At 42.8% G+C, this 27,315-nt stretch overlaps 2 protein-coding genes across 9 annotated transcripts in view; both read left to right on the top strand.

Moving 5' to 3' along the window:
- The first annotated feature begins 11,799 nt into the window (after nt 1-11,799).
- Nucleotides 11,800-17,197, top strand: CKS2 (CDC28 protein kinase regulatory subunit 2). Its single transcript, XM_060101659.1, has 3 exons — nt 11,800-11,978; nt 15,487-15,614; nt 16,874-17,197. The coding sequence occupies exons 1-3, from the start codon at nt 11,920-11,922 to the stop codon at nt 16,924-16,926; spliced, it is 240 nt and encodes a 79-aa protein (XP_059957642.1). The 5' UTR covers nt 11,800-11,919; the 3' UTR covers nt 16,927-17,197.
- Nucleotides 17,198-19,176: 1,979 nt separating this feature from the next.
- The window catches only part of SECISBP2 (SECIS binding protein 2), a 39,587-nt gene continuing 31,448 nt past the window's right edge, over nt 19,177-27,315 (top strand). For 7 of the 8 annotated variants that reach the window (XM_060102459.1, XM_060102457.1, XM_060102458.1 and 4 more), the window contains exons 1-4: nt 19,185-19,315; nt 20,317-20,465; nt 25,631-25,880; nt 26,126-26,249. In XM_060102459.1, coding sequence (XP_059958442.1) covers nt 19,280-19,315; nt 20,317-20,465; nt 25,631-25,880; nt 26,126-26,249 — 559 coding nt within the window. In that variant the 5' untranslated portion in view covers nt 19,185-19,279. Of the gene's footprint in view, nt 19,316-20,316; nt 20,466-25,630; nt 25,881-26,125; nt 26,250-27,315 lie in introns of all 8 variants that reach the window. The other variant, XM_060102463.1, reaches the window with a different exon arrangement.

Genomic DNA, 27,315 nt, shown 5'->3' with positions numbered 1-27,315 from the left:
TTCATGTTTTTGAGTCCAAGGAAGCAGAAGAATCTTTTAATAATTGTTCCTCCAGACCCCCTAGTTGTTAAGAGTCTCTCCTATAGAAAGGGCCCTTTGGTTAGCATTCAAACTGAGCATTGTATTCTTAGGTTCTGGGCCTCTTCAAGCAGCAGAGTCTCAGGTCCCTGCCCCGAGTCCTGTTGCCTGCAGACCTCCAATTTCAGTCCTTCCAAGTACCTGACGGATGACAGGACCCATGTAAGGACTGACACAAGCATGACAGAGGGGTCCCCCTCCCCACTTGCCTTCTCCCTTTGCCCGCTTTCTGTCTTTTCGACTACCTGCCTTCCTTGTGCCATGAACTTAGACTACCCAGTGGACCACAAGGCTAGCAAAAGCAGTAACTGGTAAATGGTTATCAGGATTGTACCAACAACTCCAAACAAAGGGCATGAAAATAGGAAACCACCCCCCACCCACGTTTTGGTTAAAATAGAAAATGCTGCCTATGTTAAAACTGCAAGGATGTGTACTCAACTTTCTCCTGTCCTATAAAAATGCTGACCCTTCTCCAGTTGGGGGCCGGGGGTGGGGTGCTCACTGGGTGCCCATCAGCTGAAGAAAGCCTTTAACCTCATTTGGTCTCTTAACTCATTTTCCTTTTTACGAGGCATAGGTCCAGATCTGCGGCTCAGGCCATCTTGGTTTGCAGGCAAAGTGGACATTGAGGTGCTATATTCAAACAACGCCTACTTGGAAGACATTTGTCCTTCTCTGTTGTCCATCAGAGCCACCTAAAAAGGACGCAGTGCCTCAAGTGTGTATTTCTCTTAAGTGCAGCCATATTCTTACACCAAACTCCTTTATTTTTCATTTGTAATTCTCAGTGAGTCAGCCACAGGGTCATATGTTTCATATGTTCAGGTGGAGAGAGATGAAAGAGTGGAAACACAGGCACCCTAGGAGGGGAACAGTGCAATCCCATGTCTTCCAGAAGCTTCTTTGTGTTTTCACGGACTTGCCAGGCCCAATTCAGTACTGACCACCATCTTGTGATGCTTCAGTGTTGTTGGAGGAGGTCATCGAGAGGATGTGACCTCTAGTTGATGTGAGAGCAGGATCCTGGCAATCAGAGGTTCCTTACCCACTCCCCTGTCCTTGGAATGTACACTCCATCCACTATTCCCACAGCTGGAGCTGTTTCAGAGACTTAGTCTTGAGAGAGCTCTGTGTTGTTGAGACCGTCTGGACTGAATATGTGACTGAACCCAGGTAAGGCCTCTCTGTAAACTCTTAAGATTCTTGTGGGCAGGTGTGAAGGTCTACTGGTCTGCGGCCACCCAAGACGGACTCCTATGTAAGCTCCCTTGATTATTACTGTCACCTACCAATCTGGAGGGTTCTGCCTCTTTCTTTGGTCTTTCCTTGCCACCTGTGTAAGGGGGCCAGTTTGCAAACCAACAAATGTTCCTGGGTACAACTGCCTTATGGCCAGGTGAATCAGCTGGAGCCCAAGTCAGGATGGAAGCTTGGAGCCCTGGGGTCCATGATCATAGGGGAATTCTGTCCCCACAACAGGTCCATATCTGTATGCCTCTATTCTGACATTTTAAATTTCTTCCTATATATTTTATGCCAAGATTTCTGGCCCTGTAATGTTCCTTTGTTCGAGCCAGGATTTGGTCTAGGTTGTGTCAGCCAACCCAGGAAACTGTTGGAATTGTAACCAGCTGCAAGCTAGCACCTTGAATGCAGAACTTCTGATAAGGACATCCACAGAAGCGATGTCGTCCTATCCAAAATTAGGTTTTGCCCTTCTTAGCCTCCCACGCTCAGAAAATTTCTTTCCTCAAGTATAAATTAGTAAACTCCTGCAATTCCTCCTCTTTCTTACTCTGGTTCAGTCACACACACCCCACCTACGCACCATATACCACACCCAATCACACACACAACACAGTGCACCCACACCCCAGGCAGGTTAAGTATGAATCCTGGGAAGCTCAGAGCAGGAGGATAATGTTTTTCTACAGGAGAGGCAGCTTTGTTGAGCTAGAGAAGCATACGGGAAGGGGATACTTAAGAGGACTTAGGGTCCTCTGAGTCTTCCAAATTGCCCCGATGACACCAATACCAATTTTGGGAACCCATCCTTTCCAAATTAATGCTGTAATTTCAAGGAAGAAACCTGGTGAGATAGTGAATTCAACTGGCAGTCTAGTTCAGGAACCTGTAAAATCCGTCTCTGAGGTTTGGTTTTGCAGAGATCTCAAAGCCAAAGCTTCAGGGATGCTTTCAGAATGTCAAGGAAAGACCCTGAGATTTGTCTCCTGCCTCACAGGGGAACTGAGATTCGTGACATTCTTTTCTCATTTTAAATCAGCTCCTGAGTCCAAAACAATCGTGGAACACTGTGTTCTTGGCAGTTCCCTTCTCCTTTTATGGGGTCTCGAGCTCTGTCAGGAGACCTAGAGCCTCAGGGAGCCGCAGGCAATGGCTCAACAGGCCAGCTCTCTGCGGTGCACTGACTGTCACAGAACAGGAGCCGGTGACACAGCCCTCCCTCAGCCAGCTAACACTTCCAATGTCCCACAAGCCTATAACCCACTTCTGCTGAAAGCCTTTTTTTTAAAGTCATTATGGTTGTTTGGAGGCTAAATCTATAAAAGTGAATTACCCCCAGGTCACTCACAGGATCAGAGAGCAGGAGAGGGGCAGCCCGGGGGCTTGGGGAAGGACACCCAGCCCACGACTTGGGGACAACTGCCACTGCATGACTTGCTTCAGCTGTGTTCAGTCCCTCTCAACATCCAGACTCCAGGAGACATGACAGCTTGTTCATATGGGGCCACGTGCTCTTCAGGCGGTTGAGGGTTAGGGTCCCAGGTTCTATAGCGCAAATGAAAGATGTCTGTGACAGGGCTAGTGGGGGAAAGTAGAAAGATCTATGGAAACAGAAAGGAGGGATTGCACTGATTTCACTTGGAGTAGAGGGAGTAATGGGAATTTGCCAAACAGGAAGGAAATTCTGGATCAACATACCCCTCAAAAAACTAAAAAAAAATTAATACTCCTGGGGCCATGAGCAATAATCCACTCGGCCCTGAGGTAGCGATCAGAACCAGTTATGGGGAAAATCACATTCCCCATGTTGGTATGTCCCATGGATGGGTGTGGGCTGTAGACCCAAGCAGCTTGGGGGACGTGGAGTTGACATCCACGGTCATTGATGCTCCCTTAACCTGGCCTGGGTCAGGAACTTCTGGCAGCTCCCTTGGGCACTTGCTGGCAGGGTCAGAGTGCCAGTTGAGGGAAAGGGCATTGGGTGGGGGGGGTCACTAAGGGTCCACAGAGGGGTCCTGAGACCATTCTGTCCTGTGGCCTCCTCATTTCTTCTCAGACTTAAAGTATTCTGAGGAAGCAGGGAGATTTTGTGAGCTCTACCTTCAAGTATAAAAAAAGAGAGGTGGGACTTCCCTGACGTTTCAACAGTTAAGACTCCCGTTTCCAATGCAGGGGACGTGGGTTCCATCCCTCATCGGGGAACTAATATCCCACATGCTGAGCAGCCAATGGGGAAAAAAAAAAAAAAAAAAAAACCAGAAAGGGAGAAGAAGTGCAGCAGAATTTTTCAGCTCTCACTGAGTACAGAATATAGGGCCTACAGACCCAGAAGCTGTCTGGGGTCCACTAGCCAAGTGCTTCCCTGTTCAATCTCCAAAATCTATGCTAGTTTTGACTTAGGAACTTCTAGGGGCATATATAGTAACTGTTATTTTTTATAAAACCATGCTTAAATTTATAATTCATGCTGATTTTTAAAAATGTTTTACTTTGGAATAACTTCAAATTTACAGGAAAATTGGAAGAATAATACAAAACACTCCCATATAACCTTTACCCCCAAATCACATTTTTTTCAAAATTACCTCAATTCACAATTTTTTACATTCCATCACATTTGTTTTATCATTTCCTCTCTCTGTCTTTCTTTCTCCATACACTCACAGACACATTAAAGAATGTCCTCATTCTGAGGAAATTACTGTATTTGTGTGTATATACTTATAGTGTTTTATATATAAAAATATATATAGTATGTAAGATATGTAGATATATATAGTAAAACAGTACATGCCTTTTTTTTTTTTTCTTTTGGCCATACCTCACAGCATGAGGAACTTTCCTGACCAGGGATTGAGCCTGAGCCCCCTGCAGTGGAAGCACAGAGTCTTAACCACTGGACCACCAAGGGAGCCCTGTACATGTCTAATTTTGAAGCATTTGAGAGTAGGTTGCAGACATGCTCCTTTATCCTTAATACTGAAGTATGTATTTCTTAAGAATGGGGACATTATTTACCTAACCACCGTATACTTATCAAATTCAGAAAATTTAACTTCGACACTTTATATGACCTACCATCCTTTAAATGTCTCAAAAACGCCTTTGTACCCTTTTTTCTTTTTCCTGGTACAGGATCACATACTGCATTTAGTTGTCATATCCCTTTGGCCTGCTTTAATCTGGAACTGTTCCTCAACCTTTGTCTTTCATATTAACAATTGTTAGTACCTCTGTTCATTTATTTTAAAGACTACTCCATTTCCGTTTGATGTTTCCTCACTGGTAGATTTAGGTGGTGTATTTTTGGCTTAAGTGGTGGTGGTCCCACATCTGAAGGCATGTGATTTCCATCTACTCTTATGGGTGATGTGCCTTTGATCACTTGGTTAAGGTGTCCAGTTTCTCCTCTTTGTAAGTAGGATTTTCCCCTTTGTAATTAGTAAGTAACTTGTGTGGAAAATTGTCACACATTTTACCAAACTATCAGAACAAGATAAAGAAAAGCTTTCTGCATATGACTTGGCATACCAAAATGACTTCCTAAGTATTTAACAGATTCAGAAATGGGGACATCATTGCATCCAGGTCATGGATTCCCGGAGGCACAGCTCTGCAGCTCTCTGCAATGCACAGCACCTTGCAAAGTGCAGATAAATGAACAATACCCCAGTCCTCCTCCTCCTCCTCCTTTTAAAGGCCTTCACAGTACCATGACTGAGGTCTTTTGTTCATGGCCCCAGGATTATTAGGTCTTTTTGTATTTTCTGAGGGGAACATTGGTCCAGAATATTCCTCCTGTTTGGCAAATCCTCACCCCTCCCTCTGGAAGCAGCAATCACTTTCTCCATGAAGTTTACCTGGGGCATTTTTCCCTCCTCTCCAGGTGAAAAGAATTTATTCCCTCCTCCTCCCCTCCTCTGAATCAAAACTGCTTCCAACTGTGCAATGTCTCACCTGGGAACTAGTAGGAAAATCTATTTAACTGAGGTGGCTCCTCAGCCCTTAAGTGTTTGCGTTCTTCTAAAACTCTCTGATTGTTAGGACTTTATGTGAAATTTTTCTGTCTTGAGGGAAGATTTGCATGAGGTAACACAGGATGCAGCTAGTGCCTGTGCACACAGCCTAGTAGTCTGCATGCAGCCAAGCTCCAGGAGGCTCTGCCCAGAGACTGAAATGAGCAGGACCCTACGGGGCTCCCGGGCACAGAGCCTTTCTGTTTCCCTGTTTCTTATTTGTAGGGAATAGACTCCAGCCTCCACTACCTTCCCTGAGTCCCAAAGGACAGATTAGAACAGTTGCTAATCAGGGAAGGGAGGGGAGGCAGAGACAAGGGAGGAAACCACCTGAGGCCAGATTAAAGGAGTGCAGGCTCTGCACACACCCTGATCCTTCTCAGCAACGTTGCCCTTGAGCCATTGCTATAAAACTCCTCACTAATCTTCCCAGTTGGGACATACGGTTTTTCAGGGCACAAGCCTGCTGTGTCCCCCTTTGCCTGGCAGAGCAATGCAGGTATCCTTTTTTACTTCACCCCAAACTCCATCTCTGAGATTTGATTCAGCACCAGTGCACAGAGGTTGAGTTTTCAGCATCAAGACCACGAGGTGAAGGGCCTCCCAGGAGCTGTGGCTCACAGCCGACCAGAGGGAGATATCCCACATTCTAGTGGAGATTTTCAAACGTAAGAAGTGTACAGATCACTTTTGAAGGGAAGTAAGTCTCTCCAATCAATCACCAGTGTAAACTTTATATCCATTACCCTAGGGGAAAAAAACCCACATAGTTTTATTATGACGTTATATACCTAAATATACAAAAATAGAATACGGCTTATACCTTTTAAACAAAGACATCAAAATGTCAAATACAAGCTAAACTAACTTCAGTTTAAATACAAATTAAATTGACTTTAATGCGATAGATGTTTTGCTGAAACCAATCATCACCCTCAACACACTATGATAGTCTTAAAGACGGGTTTTTTTTGAGGCCAGCATGACTTACCAATCCCACTGGGCTTTTTGATACTTCATATTGTGACACTGATTTATAAAAGCAATACTTAGTTGGTCTTTGACCTTGTTTCTGGCACTGAGCTCCTAAAATGCTAGTAATTTACAAAGACCAGAGAGCAATAAAGGCATCCTCCTATGTTAATGAGGTGACTTTCAGAATGCACATAAGAATGGGGGCTGGCTACCAGTGTAACCAAACACCGGAGTAGAGTGTTGGAAATTTCAGTCCCACCTCCTGACCTCCGGGGAGGGGAGAGGGGCTGGAGGCTGAATCAGTCGCCAATGGCCAGTGATTTAGTCAATCAGGCCTGTGTAACGAGGTCTCCATGAAAACCCAAAAAAGAAAAAAGATGGGGTTTGGAGAGCTTCTGGTTGGTGAACGTGTGGAGGCTTGGTGAGAGCTCAGGGAGGGCATGGAAGCTCTGTTCATGCCTTGCCCTGTGCATCTCTTGCATCTGGATGCTCCTGAGTTGAATCTTTTTATAATTAACCAGTAATCTAGGAAGTAAGATGTTTCTCTGAGTTCTGTGAGCCACTCTAGCAAATTAATTAAACCTGAGGAGGGAGTTGTGGGAACCTCTGATCCATAGCTGGTTGGTCAGAAGTTCAGGTGACAATCTGGACTTGCAATTGGCATCCTGAGTTGCAGGGGGTCGTAGGAACCTCCAGTTTGTATTTGGTCGATTAGAAGCACAGGTAACAAAACTGGGCTTGCAACTGGTGTCTGAAGTGTGTGTGTGGTGGGGCCGCGGGCAGTCTTGTACGACTGAGCCTTAACCTGTGGGATCTGATGCTATCTCCAGGTAGTGTCAGCACTGAGATGAATTGCAGAATGCCCAGCTGGTGTCAGAGAATTGCTTGGTGGTGTTGGTAAGGGGAGCCTCCCCCGGTCCCACACCGGCCCCAACCATTCAGGAATTTGTGATCAGGAACAAAAGACAAATCCTTTATTACTTTATTCTAACAACTGCAAAAACCTTCCTATAGTGTACCTTTTGTTTTCCTTTGACATATTCTAACTCTGTTAGTTTCTCATTGGTCCACACAATTAAAGGAAGACTAATAGGAACAAAAAACATGCTTGGGCTCTGAAATTAAGAAGTCATATAGATGATGTACAATTAATTTGTCCATGGACTTAAAACGCAAAGTTTAAACAGCCTGGCAGGGAACTTGAGGATCCTTCCCATCTGTGGAACATAATTTGAGAAACGTTGCTCTTAAAAGCTGTTTTCTTTCACAGCTTATTCTCTTCATCCATTCACATCCTTTGGCAACCTTTAAAAGATTCCATAGTAATAAATGACAAAAATCTTAAGCAGAACCCAGTTTTTCACCTATGAAAAGGTGACAAAATATTTCAATAAGAATAGTAACAATATGATTAGGTAAATTCAGACTTTGCTTTTTTAGACAATAAATGTATGAAGTTACTTACTTTGCTTTATTTCCAATATATTTTAAATTGTCTTGAATTTATTCTACTCCTTTCAACACTTTGTGAACAGTAATACATTTTCTTCTTGAATCCAGTGTTGCTTTTGAGATTGTTATTGTCTATTCTTGTTGCTTTGTAGGTGTGATTGGCAACTTCTCCCTGGAAGCTTTTAGAACTTTCCTTTCTCTTTGATGTTCTTAAATTGCACTATAATCTCTCTCTGGCACTCTATAAACCCTTTCAATCTGAAGTCTTTTTTATCTTGCCTTAAAACTGGGAAATTCACAGCCATTATATTTGTATAGTATTTCCTCTCCTGTTTATTCTCTCCCTTGTATCAAATGAGACTCTTGTATCGAATATTGTCACTTCTCCCTTTAGCCTCCAGGTCTTTTTACTTCATGTTTTCCATCTCTACCCCTAACTGATGGTTTCTGGGACTATTACTCAGCCCTGTGTTCAGCTCACTGATTTGCTCTTCATTAGTATCCACAATGCTTTCAGTTTACCTACTGAATTTTTATTTCAACTATTTAGCTTTCAATAATATTGCTATTTGACCTTTCCTTAAGACTGCAATTACTAATATCCTTTAATCTCTTATGATATTTATAACTTATAGTCATAATTCCAAAAAAAATAATCAAATGTAAAAAAGAAAAACTTTTAAAGTATGTGGTGAACTACAATGTGTATTTATGATAAAAATTTAGCAAATTAGTAATGAAAAGAGTACACACAACCTCAAAATGACAAAGTATCTAGAACTTCAACAAAACTGCAGTGAACATTATACTGGGCTGGTTATTACATCCCAAAGTCAGTTTGTCTATCAAGTTATCTTAATTTTTATAAGCCACTGCTACACTGTGTTAATTACTATTGGTTCTTAATAAATCACGATCTACTAGAATCCATTAGTGTCTTTGCTATTCTTGGCCCTTTTTTCGTCCATATTATTTATAGTCAAATAAGTCCTTTGAATATGGTATTTTTATTGGAATTTGACTGGACCATCAATTTGGAGATAATTTATATCTTAACCATATTGAGTCTTCCTAAGCATGAACATAGTATATTTGTCCATTTATTCAAGTCTTCATTTATGTCTCTCAAAATTTCATAATTTTGGGCTTCCCTGGTGGCGCAGTGGTTGAGTCCACCTGCTGATGCAGGGGACACGGGTTCGTGTCCTGGTCCGGGAAGGTCCCACATGCCGCGGAGCGAGCGGCTGGGCCCGTGAGCCATGGCCACTGAGCCTGCGCGTCCGGAGCCTGTGCTCCACAACTGGAGAGTCCACAACAGTGAGAGGCCCGTGTACTGCAAAAAAAAAAAAAAAAAAATTTCATAAGTTTGCATATCAGCACTTTGTATATCCTTTGTTAGGCTTATTCCTAGGTAGGTGAATTTGATGCTACTACTTTCTTTTTGAATAGGTTTTCTAGTTGTTTCTGCTCTATAGGAATGCAACAGACTTTGGATATTAATCTTAGACATATAATTACATCAGTTGCAAATGATAGTTTTATTTCTCTTTCCAAATAATTTGCCTTAAACTTCTCTTAATTGTGATGGCTGACTTCTGTACCTTGTTCAATGTAACTGGAGATAATAGAACATTTTAAAGAGAATGCTCCCAGTGTTTCCTCATAAGAATTATATTGTTTTTTATAGATACCTTTACAAGGTTAACGAAGTTTCCTCCTACTCCTAATTACTAAGTGTTATCACTGATGAGTGCTGGGTTTACAAAGAGTTTGTATTATAAGAGTGGTGAATTTTAACAAATGTTTTCTTCTGCTTCCATTGAGAGGATTTTTTTCTCAGTTACACTGTTAATGTGGTGAATTACATGAACAGATTTTCTAATATTAAACTATCCTTGCATTTGAAGATAGTATATCACCCTTTCAAAAAACACAATTGGATTCAGTTGGCCAGCATTTTATTTAGGATTTTTACATGTATCTATTTGAGTGAAAGGTACAGGTACTTTCCTTTCTTTCTTTTTTTTTTTTTTTTGCGGTACGCGGGCCTCTCACTGTTGTGGCCTCTCCCGTTGTGGAGCACAGGCTCCGGATGCGCAGGCTCCGCGGCCATGGCTCACGGGCCCAGCCGCTCCGCGGCATGTGGGATCTTCCCGGACCGGGGCACGAACCCGTGTCCCCTGCATCGGCAGGCGGACTCTCAACCACTGCGCCACCAGGGAAGCCCTCATGTTGTTTTTTTTTTTGAATCAACATTATTCTTGCCTAATAGAATAAACTCTTCTGCTCTAGAAGAGTTTATAATTAAGAAATAAACTCTTGGTAAAACTTTTCTGTAAAGCCATTTGGGGGCTAGAGCTTTATTTTTACTTTATGTTTTTAGTTGAAATATGCATATACCGTACATACGATTCACCCTTACCTATACAGTTCTGTTTTTTCCTATTCACAAAGTTATGCTGCCACTACCAGAGTTGGACTTTTAATTACTGCTGTAAGTTAACTGATATAAGGACTCTTCAGTCTTTCTCTGGCTTCTTGAGCCAGTAGAGGAAGACAAGCAAGGGGAAGCAGATGAAGGAAAGACGGGGAGACCAAATAGAAAACAACTATCAGAGAATAACGAGGAATCATAAGTGTAGTAATGACACGGCGCTAAGTATTTTTTAAATTTTTCTTGAGATCGTATACCGTGTACAGAGACATACAGAGAAGTATTATCTCAGAGTGAAATAACATTATATTTGGGATCTCTTTAAAAATATTCTAGGAAAAAGGGGGAATAGATGAAACAAGATGGGCCAAACGTTAATGGCTGAAGCTGAGCAACTGGTATATGGAAGGTGATTACATTACTATTCTACTTTTCTGTGTCTTAGATTTTTCCACAATGGTCTCTGTAAAAATATGCCTCTTAGTAAGCTTTTCTTTCCCAGGTTCCACCAAAAAGTTAGTGACTTCCTTACCCATCTCCCTTAACGGGTTATTCACATCTTTTCTTTTTTTGGCTGAGTCATGCCGGATCTTAGTTCCCGGACCAGGGATCAAACCCACGTCCACGGCAGTGAAAGCGCCCAGTCCTAACCACTGAACCGCCAGGGAATTCCCTACACGTACCTGTATTTTAAACTAGGATTCAATGCTAAGAAGCCAAAGGAATTTTTGCTAACCACTTTTAATCCCATTGTCGTCTACTAAATATCATTATTTTAGTAATCTTTTTATTTTCCCATATGCACGCACACACGCATATCTACAGAGTTGTCGGAGTGCGCAAACGGCATGGGAAGCCAGTTTTCACCTAACATAGGTCTCTGGGCCATGGCCCCACCACCATCTACGCAGCACTCCGTGGCGAAGTTCCGGAACGTCCCACTCCTCCTGGCGGCGCGCATCGCCGCGGTGAGACATCTGGACGTCTTCCTCATGTCTGGGCACAACTTCCGCTTCTCCGCGTCCTTACTCCCACAAACAGGCCTCGGGCACCCGCCGTAATACTCCTCCCCTCACGCTTCCCACGCCTGGGTTTCCCACAGTCTAGGACCATTGGCTGGCCTTCCTCACTTTCCCACTGACTTAAGACGCGAAGCCGGGTCTGGGGAAGGTGCGCGTGCGCACAGACTGCCGTTCGTTGGGCAGCACCGCCCCCCTCCACCCTCGCCAAACCCCGCGATACCTTACCCCTCCCGCAGGTTCGCTGCCCCAACGGCTCCGCGGACCTGGAACTTTCTAAACCCCTGCGCACGCGCTCTTCGGCCCTTAACGTCCCGGCTCCGCCCTTCCCTGGCCGCTCCCCTTTTCGTCAGAGAGCTCCCCGCCCTCACGCCACGCCAATCATCCATTTCTTTCCTAGTCCGACCTCGCAACAGGCCTCTGATTGGCTGACCTTGGGTGCGAACGCCGCGGAGGGGCGGCGACGATAGGCTAGGAGCCGGTCCCGGCCTAGCCGCAGAGTGCGTGGAAGGTGATTGGTCAACACCGTCGTCCAATCAGAGGCGGGCTGTCGGATTCAAACCGGACTCGTTTGGCTTACGGTCGGTTGGTCTCAGTGAAGTCGTTGCCTTCACTTGACGAGGACGTGTCGCTCTCCTGCGCCCGTTCTTCGCGCCTCGTCGCTCCAGTCCCGTGCTGCCCACCGCCCTCCCGCAGGATGGCCCATAAGCAGATCTACTACTCGGACAAGTACTTCGATGAGCACTACGAGTACAGGTGAGCGGACCGGACGGCCTAACTCAGCCGCGGCCCCGGCCGAGCCTGAGCTGGAACTCGGGCCGGGGGGAGGGTACCAGGGGCCAGGACCGGGAATCGGGGTCGAAGCGCATCGGGCTGAGGTTTGGGTCGGAGCTCGGGGCCGGGGGCCGGAGGTAGGGTCAGGGTCGAGCCCGGGGGCCGGCCGGGAATCGCGGTTGTGTCGGGATCGGGCCGCCCGGGCGGGAGCTTGCGCTTCTCCTCGCCTGGCGGGCCAGCCCGGCCGGCTTCCGCCCTTTGTTTCTGTCTGTGATGAGGACGAGGCTGGGGCGGGGATGGGGCCGCTTCTGGTGCAGAATTGGTGCCTTAAGGGGAAGGGACCGAGGGCCTAAGCGGACCCCGCGTAGCTGAAGTGCAACGCCGAGAGCCCGAATCGCAGCGGGTCCTAAGAACCTTAGGCCTAGTTCGCATTTAGGCAAACGTCCCCCTCCCAGTCACAGCGGGCGAAGGGCTGTCGGAAGGGTAATTTTGCTCAGGTAACGTCGCCAGAGAAACACTTCTCTTTTTCTCTCATTTGATGTTAATGGCACTAAAAAGTAGCTTGTGGGGGAGTCCCCCTAAAATGAGCTTCCTTGGGATTCGAAATGTGTCTGGGGTATGGCGACTTCGGCAGGGGCTAGTGCGTATTATCCCTCTTGGGTTATTATTAAAGGGGCTTCCTTTTGAGACAAAATTGAGAACTCGAATGGATTGGGGGCATTTTTTTTCTGCTAGTGTGTATCGGCAAAATTTTTAGCTTTGAGGGATTTTTGGTTTCTGCATCATTATGTGATGCACTAGAGCATAGTTGCTAAATGTGTAAGATTAGCAAATTGGATTGTGTGAGGGAAGAAACACTTAACATTAGCCTTAAATGTATGCAGGAGACTTAGCTGGGGTGTGGCTTCAGAGACCAGCGGCACCCAGTTCTCCTGGGTGGTGACTACGACGCTGCATTCTGGGAAACTACCAACTTGTAGGAGGGGCCAAATAGTGACCTTATTTTCTGCCTCCTATCCTTCTACGTTAGATTTCCAAGAATGCTATTTGAGTTAGACAGGATATAACAGTGGGTGGCCTCTTTTTTCCCTCCCCTTATAGTACCTTGTAATTCTTTCTTAGTATCTTGTAAATCTTTCTCTGGAGAAAAACGGAGGATTTCTCTGGGCAGCTTTGCAGGTTAGTAATACCTGCATTGTCCAGCAGGGGTTATCCAATAATGGACAGGATGTAAACCACAATCTTTCTAAAACTGGGAAAATATTAATTGTGAGACATGTCTGGCTCCGAGTAGTACTTTTCAGGACTTTTCCTGGCAGTAGTTCCGTTTTCTAGTTTCAGTAATACTAGCATAATCATTGATGAGCACGAAGTAAACTAGTGCGTGCTATCAAGATTTTAGCCTAATAGACTACGTGGTTTGTGTGTAGTAATGAATAGAAGAAAATCCTGTCATATCTGAAATGATACGTTCTAATCCAATTTTAATCTAATGACTATCTAATCCAGTATTAATCTAATTAGTATCTAATCCAATATTAACTAAACCTGGACTTTCTTGACCAAGCCACTTGCCTTTATCCAACAGGACAGTAATGTCCAGAGAAGGGAAATTTAATTGTATCTTGCAGTGTTATCTTAGTAGCTCCTTTGTTGTTTGTACTGTTTTGGACTTTTTTTTTTTTTTTAAACCCCCTCTTCACCCTCCATGATAAGCCCTTGGTACTGAAATAAATGTTAGATTTTTGGAAACAATTCTCCTTACATGTAGTTAGAAATATATAGAGGAGTTATATCCATGCAGAAAAAAATACAGGTAGACTCCCCATCTGAGTTTGAAGCTACTTACACATTTTTCCCTCGTAATCAAATCCTGATGAAGTTAGCCTGTCTCCGTGGTTTATGGAGAAGGTAGGGTATATGACTTATATCTAGACATAAATTGGAACATTTTGTACGGCATACATAATATGCGTACAAAAGCTAGTTTGCATTTTACATTTCTCTTGAGACTAATCAACAATTAGGTGGAAGATAGAAATAAGGTAACAGGCTATTTGCAGAGCCTTAAAAGTAGATGTTGAAGCAGTATTTCAAGAGTCAATGAGCTAGCTGGTAAGTATTGCTAAGAATCATCATGTAGTTCACTGGAACTGGTAAAATTTTTACCAACTATGATAGTAAGCGTAATTTGACTTGGTGGCCTTGTGGCCAGCAAGCAACATAACACAACAGTTCTAAGGCTTGATTTTGTTATGCAAATTATAGGGAATTGGTACTTAACCAACCACTCACAGACTAGAACTTAAGTTGATGACAATTTAGTGCTTATTATGGGTTATGGGTTCAGTTTTCCTGTGACCAGACTGCGCCTTTCTTACACCCCAGCCAACAAATTCGCAGACATATATCTAATACTGGTCAAAAAATTTGGTTGGTGGTAATGGATGACGGTATAAAACTACTGCTGCTGGAAGTGATTAAAAATGAGCCCGTGAATTTTGATTTTTATAAAGATCCTTTGAATTGTAATTAAATAAGTCGGTGGGGGTGCATATTTGTTTTCTAAGAATTTTTCAAAGCTCCAATTGTACCTATTCTTGACGGTTTGACATTGAAGAATATTGCATGCCTTCCTTAAAAATTGATTAAATTTTTGGATATAGGCCAGTAACTTATTGGAAAACTGAATGTCTGTTTTAAGTAGCAGGTACATGTATATGTGCATTTAGTGTTTTTTGCTTTTAATTTTGAACAAAGTATAAAGCAAACTTCTGGAGTTATGTACAAGGACTTGTGTCTACTACAGATCTATAGAGTAATAGGAAACCCAAATTAACTGTAACAAGCTAGATTCCCCCACCCCTGCTACCTGGGGTTCGTATGACACTTCTTGAAATCAGGGACCATTCTTAATTTATAATCACTTCTGTGGTCTTAGATGGTTTCTCTAGCTCCCTGATCATATCAATCTGCTTCATAACTAACAGGAAGGAGAAAAAAGAGAATTGGGCATGTTCTTTTCTTTCGAGGATACTTTCCATAAGTTGCATAATTTCTGCTTATATATATCCTGTTGGGCAGGATTTAATCACATGTGACCAGAGGTAGCTGCAGGGGATGCTGGGGTGTCTTGGATAACCATGTGTCCCACTTAGTTTTTGAGGTTCTATTCCTGAAGAAGATTGAGACAATTAGCAAGCAGTGTCTATTAGGGAAAAAAGTTAATCATAAATAAAATGCCTTCTACTTTTGGACTGCATATTCTAATCTCTAATTTGAACACAGGCCATCAAGATCAGACTTAAAGGTAGTAGAGAGTAGTCTTTAAGATTGATGCTAATGGTAATGTAACAGGGTTGCTCTAAAGAACTTTAAGGGCAAAGAACTCAAATTTTAAGTATCCTAAAGATGCATGTATAAAGTGACCATGGCTGTAGGAAAGGCATATTCACTTAGAGCACTAATATTTCGCTGTATTTTTTAACAGGCATGTCATGTTACCCAGAGAACTTTCCAAACAAGTACCCAAAACCCATCTGATGTCTGAAGAGGAGTGGAGGAGACTTGGTGTCCAGCAGAGTCTAGGCTGGGTTCATTACATGATTCATGAGCCAGGTAAGTTTTGCTATTAGGGAAGCACTAATTGAATTAAAACAGTAGGGGTTGTTAAAAATTTTTTGGTAATATTGACGTTTCAGTGGTATCCCAAAGTAACTCTGATAAGCTTGACTATTTTTGAATGACTGATACCTCCCTAGAGAAGGTTCCAATTTTATAGTAAATAAAATACCACAAGTGAAAATAATGCATTCTTCTAAACTGCAAAAATAACCTATTTAGTTAAGGGGGAAAAAAAGGATATTCTGTTTTATTTTAACATGCGTGTCATTGCTAGTAGTATCTTGAAGTATTTTGCCATAAATATATTTCGAATTCTGGTATCTCCTCTTTGAAAACTAAGAACTTAATGTAAGACAACTTGAGTGTCCTGAAGTTCTGTGTATAGAAATTGATGCAATTTGAAGTGATTTGTTTTTTTCCTTTAGACAATTAGTATCTACCACATTAAGATGAAATGAGAGAGCATAGCTAGTGAACTCAAATGTGCTGCCTGTGTTATACTTGAGTGCTTATGCTATTACGTGGTATTTACCAGTTTTCCAGATTACTGTTAGTAATTATTAGTAAACCAGACTAAGAAACTTTGTGGTGTTAAACTGTGTTTTTGGGTTATCAGTAAATCTAACTAAAGGACTTATACTGCGTTGAACAAAATTTGAAGTCTTAGAAGCTGAATTAGGTGAAACTAAAGCTATCTTGCTTTCTGCTTTTGTTAAAAGCAGCAGCAGCAAAAACTCTTAAGACTTGTGACTTTCTTGGGATTGGAGCATATAATTATATTAAAAAGGTGTTTCTCCAGATAATACAATGCAACTGAGGACCTTACCTATAGGTTCATAGGCAGTCCTCCACCTGCCAAAACAGAATCTACAGGGATGGGCCCCTAGGGCCTGCATTTTTTGAATGAGGTGTTAAGTGTCTTCCAAACGAGAAGACCTTTTTCTTTTCACTGGGATTGAGATTCTAAAGATAGAAACCATTCTCCTTCTCAAATAGCATCTTTACTTAACAGCCCTTTTCTCCGGGGTGTGTAAAAACTGGGGGAATATTCAATATTAGGTTGTTTTCTTCTGTTTACTGTTTACAATGACATGGAGCAAAATTTATTTCAGATACCTCAATAAGTAACATTAATTGACCATAGATTTATTTTACTTTATTTTGGTTCAACTGAGAATTCTTTGAATTTTTGTTGAATGAATGAAAATTAACCATATAATATTAAAATAATATAAAACATTTTCTTTCTACAGAACCACACATTCTTCTCTTTAGACGACCTCTTCCAAAAGATCAACAAAAATGAAGTATATCTGGGGATCATCAATTAAATCTTTTTCAAATTTAATGTATATGTGTATATAAGGTAGTATTCAGTGAATACTTGAAAAATGTACAAAGTGTTCATCCATTCCTGTGCATGAGCTGTATTCTTCACAGCAACAGAGCTCAGTTAAGTGCAACTGCAAGGTTACTGTAAGGTGTTTAAAATTTCTAGTCAGTTTTTCTTTTCATGTAAGTGCCTGTTTGACTTTACCTGTTACTTTTGTTAAATAAAAGTTTGTATGTTGCATTTATCACTGTTTGAAGTTACTGAGGTTTGTTTTCTTAAGGTTAATTTGTGACTATTGAGAATGTTGGATGATTTCAGTTTTATAATTGGTCCTGAGGAAATAAATTCGCTTTATAGAAATAAAATGTTAGGTGGGTTTAAACCCATTAGCGTGGTGTGATTGAGGGTACCATTTTTTAATTAATTTATTTATTTTTAATTTTTGGCTGTGTTGGGTCTTTGTTACTGCACATGGACTTTCTCTAGTTGCGGCAGGTGGGGCTACTCTTCGTTGTGGTATGCGGGCTTCTCATTGCAGTGGCTTCTTGTTGTGCAGCACGGGCTCTAGGCATGCGGGCTTCAGTAATTGCAGCACGTGGGCTCAATAGTTGCGTGGCTCTAGAGCGCAGGCTCAGTAGTTGTGGCGCACGGGCTCAGCTGCTCCACGGTATGTGGAACCTTCCCGGACCAGGTATCGAACCCGTGTCCCCTGCATGGTCAGGCGGATTCCCAACCACCAGGGAAATCCTGAGGGTACCATTTAAATTCACTTATGAAGACACTAAGAACTAGGGATAAGTTTAATAGAGCCAAGGTAGATCTTATAGCTCTGTCATTAATTTAGTTCCTAAAGAATTGTCTAGAATCTCCAACTAAACAAAAAGAAACCCAACTTAATACTCTGGGCTACTTCCACTTATGTAAGTACTGCCACACCTAGTTACCTTGGGAGAAACCATTTAACCCCATTTCTCTTTTCCATGTGCCAAATGGGGATACAGTTTTCTATAAAATATCAGCAGTTTAAAAACTTCGAAAGCACTGTAAAAAGCACCCTTCCTTTGGTGTGCATTTTGTGTCTGTTAAATTGCTTTTTTAGCTGCTAGGAAAATATTTTAGAGTGAATGCAAACAGAGGCTTTTTATCTTCATTGCTTTACGCTGGAGAAACCTTTTAGGTGAGCTGCCAGTAAGCATAAGACCCCAGACCCCAGTGTGGTGGTCCTCTATGCCCCTCTCTTAGAAAAGGGTGGTGCCTTTACACAATGAGCATAATAAACACTGAAGGTGGTGATGGGCAGGAGCCTAGAACTTATTCCATCCCCAGGGACCCACCCATTGGCTAGAGGTCCCAGGTTAGGACAACAGAAGGATGCCAGAATCGTTAAAGTAAACTATTGTATTTAGTACAGACCAGTGTACTGCATAATGCTCAACCTCTCCCCACTCTGGAGGTTTGGGTGTGTCTAAGTATGTTTAATCGCCCTGTGGGATCTGCACAGAAGGACACCAGGAGATGAGCTGGAGCTGCCTGCATTTACTGCTTGAAATACCTGGTAGTCACTGAACAGGAAACCTACAATCAGCCTCCAGTTTAAGATTTTCAACCTCATTAACCCCTATCGGTCAAAGGCTTGCACTCTTCACCAAGTAAGCAAGAGTGCTTGCCTCTGCACCGTCCCTCCCTCCCCACTTCCTCACTCCGTGTCTCCCACTTTAGGTAGCTAAAGCCTCCTGCCCTGGAGACTGCTTACTTCCACCCTACTTTTCCATCTCTACTGTTCCCAGCACATTCCCTAGTGGTCAATAGCTGTCTGTTGAACTGAGCAGTTTTGAAATTCTTTTCCGCGGTTACTTCCAAACTGCTTTAGGTTCCTGGAAATTTAAGATGCCAAATCTTGTTGGCTTTCTCCCTTCGTAGGACCACAGGGTATGCGGTTCCCTTAAGTCCCCAGCCTCCCCACAGACCCCTGCCCCGCTCCAGGTGCCCGCCACCCTGTGCACCGCCCCTCGTCCTGGCCTGGCCGACCGCATTCCGGGGGTTGTCCGCTGTCTGCGGAGACAGGTCTCCTGTAACTGCACACTTGGCACGCGCTGGGTTTCGGCGGCCCAGAGGGTCACCCCACCGGGCACCTCGCGCAGGCCCAAAGCCGTCATCACGCACACTTCCGGCCGGAAGCAGGGCGGGGCCAGGGCGCGTTTTTGTGACGCAGTTCCTGGAGTTCGCGCCGAAGGTGGAAAAGCGGGGAGGAGGAGCGTCGCGCTTCGGTTCCGCCTGCTGTCGGGCTACTGGCCTACCTGGCCAGGCCTCTTCCTAGCCACCCGCCATGGCGTCGGAGGGACCGCGGGAGCCCGCGGGCGAGGTGAGGATGGCGGCCCTGGGCACCCCAAAATGATGGTCTTGCGCGGACGGGGTAGGAGCTGGATTAGCGTGGCCCGGAGGCTGGTTGGGGACAGGACCGGGGGCGTCGGGGTGGGCGGCCGCGGTCCCCAGCCCCCAGGCGCGCCCACACGGCCCGCCGTTAAACGCGCTGAGAAAGGACGCTGTCGACGGGAAACCGCCTCTCGTCCCGAGGCTGCAGAGGGGTTGCGCTACCGTGCCGGCTCACCTCACTGCTGATTAGGAGCGGAGTGTTTAAAGCAGCTTGTTAGTAACGTTTTCTGAAGCGGAAGTTTGTTCGACGTGCTCAGAGTACCTCTAGAAGGAGCCCTGGCAAAAGCATAAATCGGCTTTCACACAAATTAAAAACCATGATTATAAGTTGTTAGTGGAAGTAAATCTCTCAATACAGATAGAGAAGCTGAAAGAAAAAAAGCCCAACAAATTTTTTTATATTCATATTCCAAGGGTTCATGGCGATAGAAAGATTTTCTAGCAACGCTTACTTTTGCGTTTCAACAAAACAGCGTTTAGTGCTTCTCCGAGTGAAAAGCAAGTTTTAAGTTCTTTGGGAAATTTAATAGAAATAAACTTCCGCAGTGTGTTTTGAGCGCTGCAGTTAAATTTGACAGTCTCGATTGTCCCTAACTCAGCTGAGAGAGGTAAACTACCATATTCTATGTTAAAGTTAAGGAAACATTGTCACTTGTGGTTCTAACTATACAGTCTGGGTTGACTTTTACTCTCACTTTAATTGGTTGTCCTTATTTTTCATTTTTAATATTTGGTAGACTGCTTTTTCTAGTGAAAAAGTGTTTGCGGAGAAATTGTTAGCAAACAAATTCTTGTCTTTGCTAGGCAGAAGTATTTGGACAGCAGCATTAGCATTTCTGGGGCTTCGAGAAGGGAGGGACTCTCCCTTTCCCCCCCACCCCCCACTTGGTTGATCTCAGAAGGTAGCCAAAACCCCCTTTTTTTCCTCAGGGCATCAAGTTGTCAGCAGATGTCAAACCATTTGTCCCTAAATTTGCTGGGTTCAGTGTGGCATGGTCAGAGTCTTCAGAAGCACGCGTTTTTCCCAGCTGTGCAGCCACGACATACTATCCATGTGTCCAGGAACTAGCAGTGCCTGAGTATGTATCCTTCTGAATGTCTTGCCTTACCTGGGGGCTTTGTTGCTTGACTTTAATGGTGATTAGAATTGAAATATGCTGCTGCTAACACATTAACGTTTTCAGAGCAACTGGAGAAGATGCTCCTCAGCCAAGAAGCGTCTGAGCCATTACCACAACTGAACTGTGTCCCACACCAAAAACTGAAGCTCCAGCTCTCCTTTCTCCATATTCATTTGATTATTTTTGGCACAGGAAGTGGAGACTGCATTGCATTTATTAGTGGGAAGTGCAGTTCATTTGTGCATGCAGTTTATAACTGTATCATGTATCTAATGGGAGACGAAATGGCAGGAATGAGTGGGCGAGAGGAAATTGGGCAAAGACACGCCCAAACAAATAAACATGAGGAATGAGTGGGTTTTGCTTTTATCTGTTTTGCTTTATACATGTCCTATGGAGATGGAGTCTACAAATGTTGGTTATAAATTCTTCTAGATTTGAGTTGAAAGAAGGCTTCTATTGTCCTTTAAATGTTCTTTTTCCTTCTCAGGATTTATTCTCTAGGTAGTTACAAAATGGTTTCCATTTCTTAGCTGAATTTAGAAAAATAAGTGTTAAGCCTTGCACATAATTGTGTGGGTTACTGGTAGGTTTATTTTTAAGGCATGAATCACCTTTATGCTTATGTAAAAATCCTTGTCTTTATGTTCCTTTGTTGGGTCAGACTTGTTTCCTTTTTTTCCCCATACCTACATGGTGTAATTGAAAATAGTTTATACTTCATACAAATTCTAGAACTGTGTTCACAAGAATGAAAGTTGAAATGAATAAGAAAATCGTTGGGTTGTCTGGTGTGTTTAGGGAATAAGGAAAGTTATATTTTTTGACGAAAGTTGAAGTCCTGCCTGAAGGTGCTGAAGGTCTTTGGTAGGAATACCAGGTTTTCCATTGTAATTTCATCCTTTGTAAAAGGGAGGTTGGCATGGGTCTCTTTTGAGTCATTTCCTACCTTGAGTGGCTCACATAATAAAATACAATGTGTATCGCAGTCAGTGACAAGAACTCTTAAGTCATCTGCTGGGTGAAATTCTAGTGACCCAAAATAAAGGTGGAAAATATTTGTATAGCTAAAGCAGCATTCTGGCAGTAACATGAATTGAGACTAATCAGAGGCTCAAGGATGCTAAATGCTGAATTTTAAAATTATGTTTCTTAACCCCTTATCCCTTTATAGCTTTGATTTTTTTTTTAATTGTTTATAACCACTGAAAAGGTTGACTGACAGTATTCCTGCCTGGCAAGAAAACAATTAAAGACAAAGGAGGCATGAAACCAAAGGGCAAGTTTAGAAAGAGTGAGTGCCTTTAAAGTGGGGATGAAATGGTGAGACTTTACACAGTAGGGAAGTGATTATCTAGTCACTTCTAATATAAGTTAAGACTTGCATTGCTATAGTCAGATTTTGTTTAAATGGAGATCTCTTGCTGCCTTGAAAAAAGGAGTAGAATTTTCTGTAACAAACATATGATGTGTCCTCTTTCCTACTTATTCCAGTATAGCAACCTAATTCTGTATGTCCTTAAAGGAGTGACCTTTTACAGAATATCCATCTCTAGTACCTCTAGCAGTGCTTGCCAAGGGACTTCATTTATTCATTTGGAGTTCATTAGTGAAAGGCTATTATATGGAAAAGCACTAGTTCCTAAGCGGGGAAAGAGTGTCTCATGAGCTATGCTCCTGTTTTTGTCTTATATATAGATTTGAACTGGTGGAGATGGAAGAACACGAACTACCAATCTCCTCCAGGTTTATGTTATAGACAAGACAAATATCAGTAGTATTCTGGTATATAGAATTGGCCATGTTTGGGAAGTAGTGAGTATTTACTGGTGTAATGAACAAATAGAGGTTATGCCAACAAAGTAAGCTCTCTGTGCCCAGTCATCATCCCTGGACGGTGGCTTTGTTGATTGTCATGGTACCTGCTTTGTGACAAATCCTGTGTAACACATGCATGAGGACATGTGTGTTCTGTTTGGGAATTACTGAATATGTTCATTGCTTTCATGCTTGCCACCATCCATGAGGTTGGCAGGGAGGTGTAGTGTTATTTTACATGGGAAACTGAGACTAGAAATGCTTGTCCAAAGTTCCTCAGAGACGTAGCACCAGGACCAGAATTAGCATTCAGTTCTTCTGACCTGAGTTCATTGTATTCCCCAAAGCTGCTATTGCTGTCGGTAAAGTTGAGCCTTTTCAGTATCTTGTAGTATACTGTAAAAATCACAGTGTCAATGGATGCTTTTAAGTTAAACCTCTCATCTATGAGAATTAGCAGTTCTCCACAGAGTGTGGCTCATGTCAGGAGGGTGGGTGGAGGAGGGACTGGATTCCTGACGGGTCCTGGGCTGGTTAGAGGGGACCAGGTGCAAGATACGTTTGGGAGAAGTAGAGGAGTAAGGCCCCATTGTTAGGGGGAAGCCACTAGTCGATTGGCCTACATGGTACAGCTTAAAAGTTAGGTTTGTTGGGTAGGAAATAGAGAGCTCTTGGGGGTGTTTTGGTTGGGGTCATGATAATTCCTCCTGGTTTCTGGCTCAACTTAAGGGAAAGGGGCTTGAAGGTTTTGATTGGGTTCTAGGCACTGGAAATAGAGAAGAAAATACCTGGAGACCTGCTGCAAGAGAAGAGGGTTCAGTGGTTGTCCATATGGGTTTTGGTGGAAAAGACGCTATAGCAGTTTCCAGTTGAATACATGGAAAGATTTGGGATTATTCGTGAGAGCATAAGTTGTCAAGTGGGGCTGGTTTGGGGACCAGTTGTTATGTTTTGGAGCTATATGTGCCAGATGGGGGAAAAGTGAACTAACTATTAAGTGGAAATGACCTGTAAGTTGGAGATAGAGGCCTGGAGGTGGTGAAAGTGTTGGAATTGAAGTATGTAAGTGAAGTCCTGAGCAGAACGAGGAGAAATTCTGACTCAGAGTGAGTCTGCCAGATGAGATAGGGAGAGTGTAGGGGAGGCCACGCCATGGAGGAACCTTTGGAAAATGGGTGAGAGCAAGGAGAGGGCAGAGGCTGCCAAGTGCAGGCTAGTGGAGCTTTTCAAGTGATGTGATAGAAGTAGACACCATGCAGTAGAGGCTACTGAGCTTGGCAGGAAGGAGGGTCCTGGGAGACTTGGTGGTCGTCAGTAGGGATGGGGTAAGGGGAAGTGGAGCTGAGAGATTAGCAGGGGAGGTTAGGGGCTGCTAATAGCAAAAGGAGGGGGGCAGATGAGACGGTGGGGCATAGAGGAAGTGTGTTACTGTGGTTAAGGGCCGTCTGAGTGATTTGTGGCAACTGCAACTTTAGAGATGAGCCATTTGAAGCCCCAACTGCAGATGCTGTGGGTTATCTCTTTGAAGTTTTGTGTTGTATATTGCTCTCTGCATGTAACTATATTTACCTGGGATGGAAAGGAAAAATATCAACTTTCCAGAGGAAGAAGGATCAGTGAGGGGATAGAAACCCAAGTGACTTGTCCAAAGGGGGAAACCAGATTGTGACCCAACCTGAGGTCTCCTGATTCACAGGAGAAAAATTTTCTGGGTGACAACAGCCTTCAAAACCACTACTGGATCCTGCCTCCTCCCACCTCCCTTTCCTTCTTTACCTGAATTTCATTGCTTTGTTCATTTATCCATTTTTTGGACTTGGGATAGTCATTTTAACTTTTTTTTTTTTTTTTTTTTTTTTTTTTTTTTTTTTGCTATCAGCCCATCTTCTTTGCCTGTCTTCTTTTGTGGAGAACAGGTTCTTCACCTTCATCTGCCCTCCATTAGATTTTCTGAGCATCAAACAAAATAAAACAGAGATTCACATCTAGGGTTAGCATCTGGGGAGCAGGATGAAGCTTTGAATCTTTCTCTTCTCAGCAAAGAGCAGCACTAGGCCAGGTGTTCTGTGGGGCAGAAAAAGGTCAGTAAAAGGGTTCGTTGGGGTTTTAATCAGGAATATTTCATTACTAGAATCAGTTGCTTACAAGAAAAAGATCTTATAAGATTTAAACTTATTATAAAATGTCATGAATTAATGGACAGTGATTCCAGGCAGTTCAGTGCTGCATGGAAGCGAAAGCAGTGGACATTCTCATCAGTGTGTTACAGGTCTAGCCTGTAGATAGCGACTCCTTTCCTTCTTCAGTGCAGACTCTTACTTGCAGCAGAGTAGAAACACGACTTCTAGTAAGTGGCGCCTACGCCCATATCTCCTGACACTTGAACAGTTGGAAGATCATGTGGGATGTCTCATCATTAGCTTTGGCTCTTCCTGCCTTTCAGTGGACCAGTACACTTTGGGATTTCATTGATTTGCTACAAGATACTTTGGAGCTCTGGAAAGTCACAGAAACATCTGCTGGTGCTTATTTGTGGGAATGAGAAGATAGTGATTTGTATTTAACTCAGCTGCTTAGCATTTTGTCATTGTATCAACTTTCATTGCAAAATGGTTGAAACCTCTGGCCGTGTACCAAATTTGCTGAAAAAAAATCAACGTTAGATTATATTTCATTTTAGCCTGGCAGCTTGAGAAAGTTGAGGCGGTATCAGTGTTCACAGGTGGTTCCACCTTGTTAGCAGCGTGTGTAGTTCCTGGACCACCTTGTGTGTGGTGTCCCCATTGCAACTCCAGCCCCAAGAGTCTGTAGAGCACAGGATGTGGCAGTGGGCTTGGAGCAGGGAAGGGGCTGGACAGCTGTCTGCGGGCACCTGGGGCCTCAGGAGGCAGGCCCTGCAGGTTGTCGGGGTAGAGGTTGGATGGGCAGTAAAAAACTCCCTCTACTGAGGGAATGGTCTGGATGGCTCCTTTGGCCAGGGTTGCCGAGAGAGGCTTTTCCAAATATTTGACAGCATGAGAGTGGAAAGCTGCTGGAGCATCCTTGGGCTTTTCTAATGTTCCTTTTAATAGGGTTCTTTCATGGAGGTTCCAGATAAGTAATGAAAAAAACAGAACTAGGTGAGCATCTTTCTTTGCAGGTTAAGAAAGAAGTGCTCAGAGGTTTCATTTGGTTTTTAATTTGAGGTATTGCTAGAATCAATGACCTCAAAAATAGTAAAAAGTTTACATTTGTTTATTACAAAATATTAAGCTCCTTGGTTTGTGGTATGAAATCTGCAACTAAAATTGACCCTTTTTATTTAGACAGAAACTCTATGCTGAAGATATGGCTTTTGGAGCTTCAACTTTTCCACCTCAGTATTTATCTCCTGAGATCCCTCTTCATCCGTATGCCTGTTCTCCTTACACCCTGGAGTCGTCACAAAATGTTTGCCCGGTGCCTGGCTCCCAGTATGATTACAACCAACCCAGTTGTTTCAGAGGTTTTCAAACCGTGAAGCCACGAAACGAGCACATGTGCCCTCTCCCGCAAGACACAAAAGCTCTGTTTAAGGTCTGTAAATGTTTTGGTTTTGTTGGTCACTTTAGCATTTAAAACATAAAGAACTGGTAAGTTTTTGCGTGTTATTTAAGGTATTTAAATTTTGAGATATTTAAAATTTGATATGGTCTAACTTTTCTAAAAAATGGTTGAGTTGTACTTACGAATTTGCAAATTTGAGCCTTTTTATAGTGAATTTATGTTACTTTTTAATATGTTACTTTTCAATTATGTTTACTTTTTAATGTTTCCTGCAGAAGAAAACCTGTGATGAGCCAAAGTTTGACACTAAGAAGACTGATGGACCTATATCATCTGATTTAAAATCAGTTAAAAGTTCACCTCGTATGTCCATTCATGCTGAGAACAGTTTGAAATCAGGTAAAAATAACATGCTCTGTATGTTATGTCTTCCTACCCTGTCTACCCCCAGAAACGTCTCTGTTCTTTGAACTATTTTTGTGGGCTTACTCATCATGAAAAACTGAGACCATCAGGTTTCCTGTGGGATCCTGGGGGCCTTTCCTCCCGGGGAGGGAACTTGTTTGTGTGGGCTCTATGACATGTCCTTAACATGTTATTACCTTGTTTTATGCAAGAACTTCTGTAAAGTCACATAGCAAGTAGGTGATAATCACCTGCCTCAAAACAGTTGTTAAATAAAAGTGAATTACAGTCACATCCCTTGTACTATATTTGATCATGTTCATCCCTGAAATAGCTTCTCTGGTATTCTGTTGGGACACTTTTTAATACGTAGGAGAGTTGACTATGGTTTAAATCCCATCCTAAACAATACCAAACCTGGGGCAGGACAGTCATTCAGAGGACATGTCTGCTCTGGTCTTGAAAATTGCTGTTCCAGTCTCTGGCTGAAAGTTAGTGATTATATGTGATGTCTTGTTTTTTTCCTGTAAATTACTTACTATTGCACGTTGATCACAGCCATCATCTGTTTATATAATAACTTAAAACCTTTGTAATAGTGTACTTACTGGGAATGGTCTGTCATTTTACTTACATGTGTAATTTATTGTTACTTGATATGTAACTTTTTCTCTTGGTGTTGACTTCACTCTTAAACCATCTGGTACGTGGTAATGTGAAAGAAAATTTGAACAGTTAACTGTAATAACTCTAGCCTTACAATTAAGTAATTTTAGAAATGCTGGGGCTTTATGGCATTGTAGCCTGTAGCATCATTCATTTGCATTTGAAGGAGAAAGATGGGAAAGAGGTTATAAGTTTAATTTTACTTGTTTCTCTCCAGTTTCTTCCAGCAAACTAAAACATGGAAATTTTATTATTTAAAGAAAATTTGTAAGAGTCCCCTTAATCTCACAAATCTCTAAAGTGTGTATTAAGAATAATTGAAATGCCCAGCTGCACAGTCAGGTTAAGGTAGCTATTTCATCCACTTTAGAATTACTCCTAAAATTTGCAGTGT

This window comes from Mesoplodon densirostris, chromosome 6, assembly GCF_025265405.1.
Source record: "Mesoplodon densirostris isolate mMesDen1 chromosome 6, mMesDen1 primary haplotype, whole genome shotgun sequence".
In the NCBI taxonomy this organism is placed as follows: domain Eukaryota; kingdom Metazoa; phylum Chordata; class Mammalia; order Artiodactyla; family Ziphiidae; genus Mesoplodon; species Mesoplodon densirostris.
This window is presented reverse-complemented; position numbering and strand designations above follow the sequence as displayed.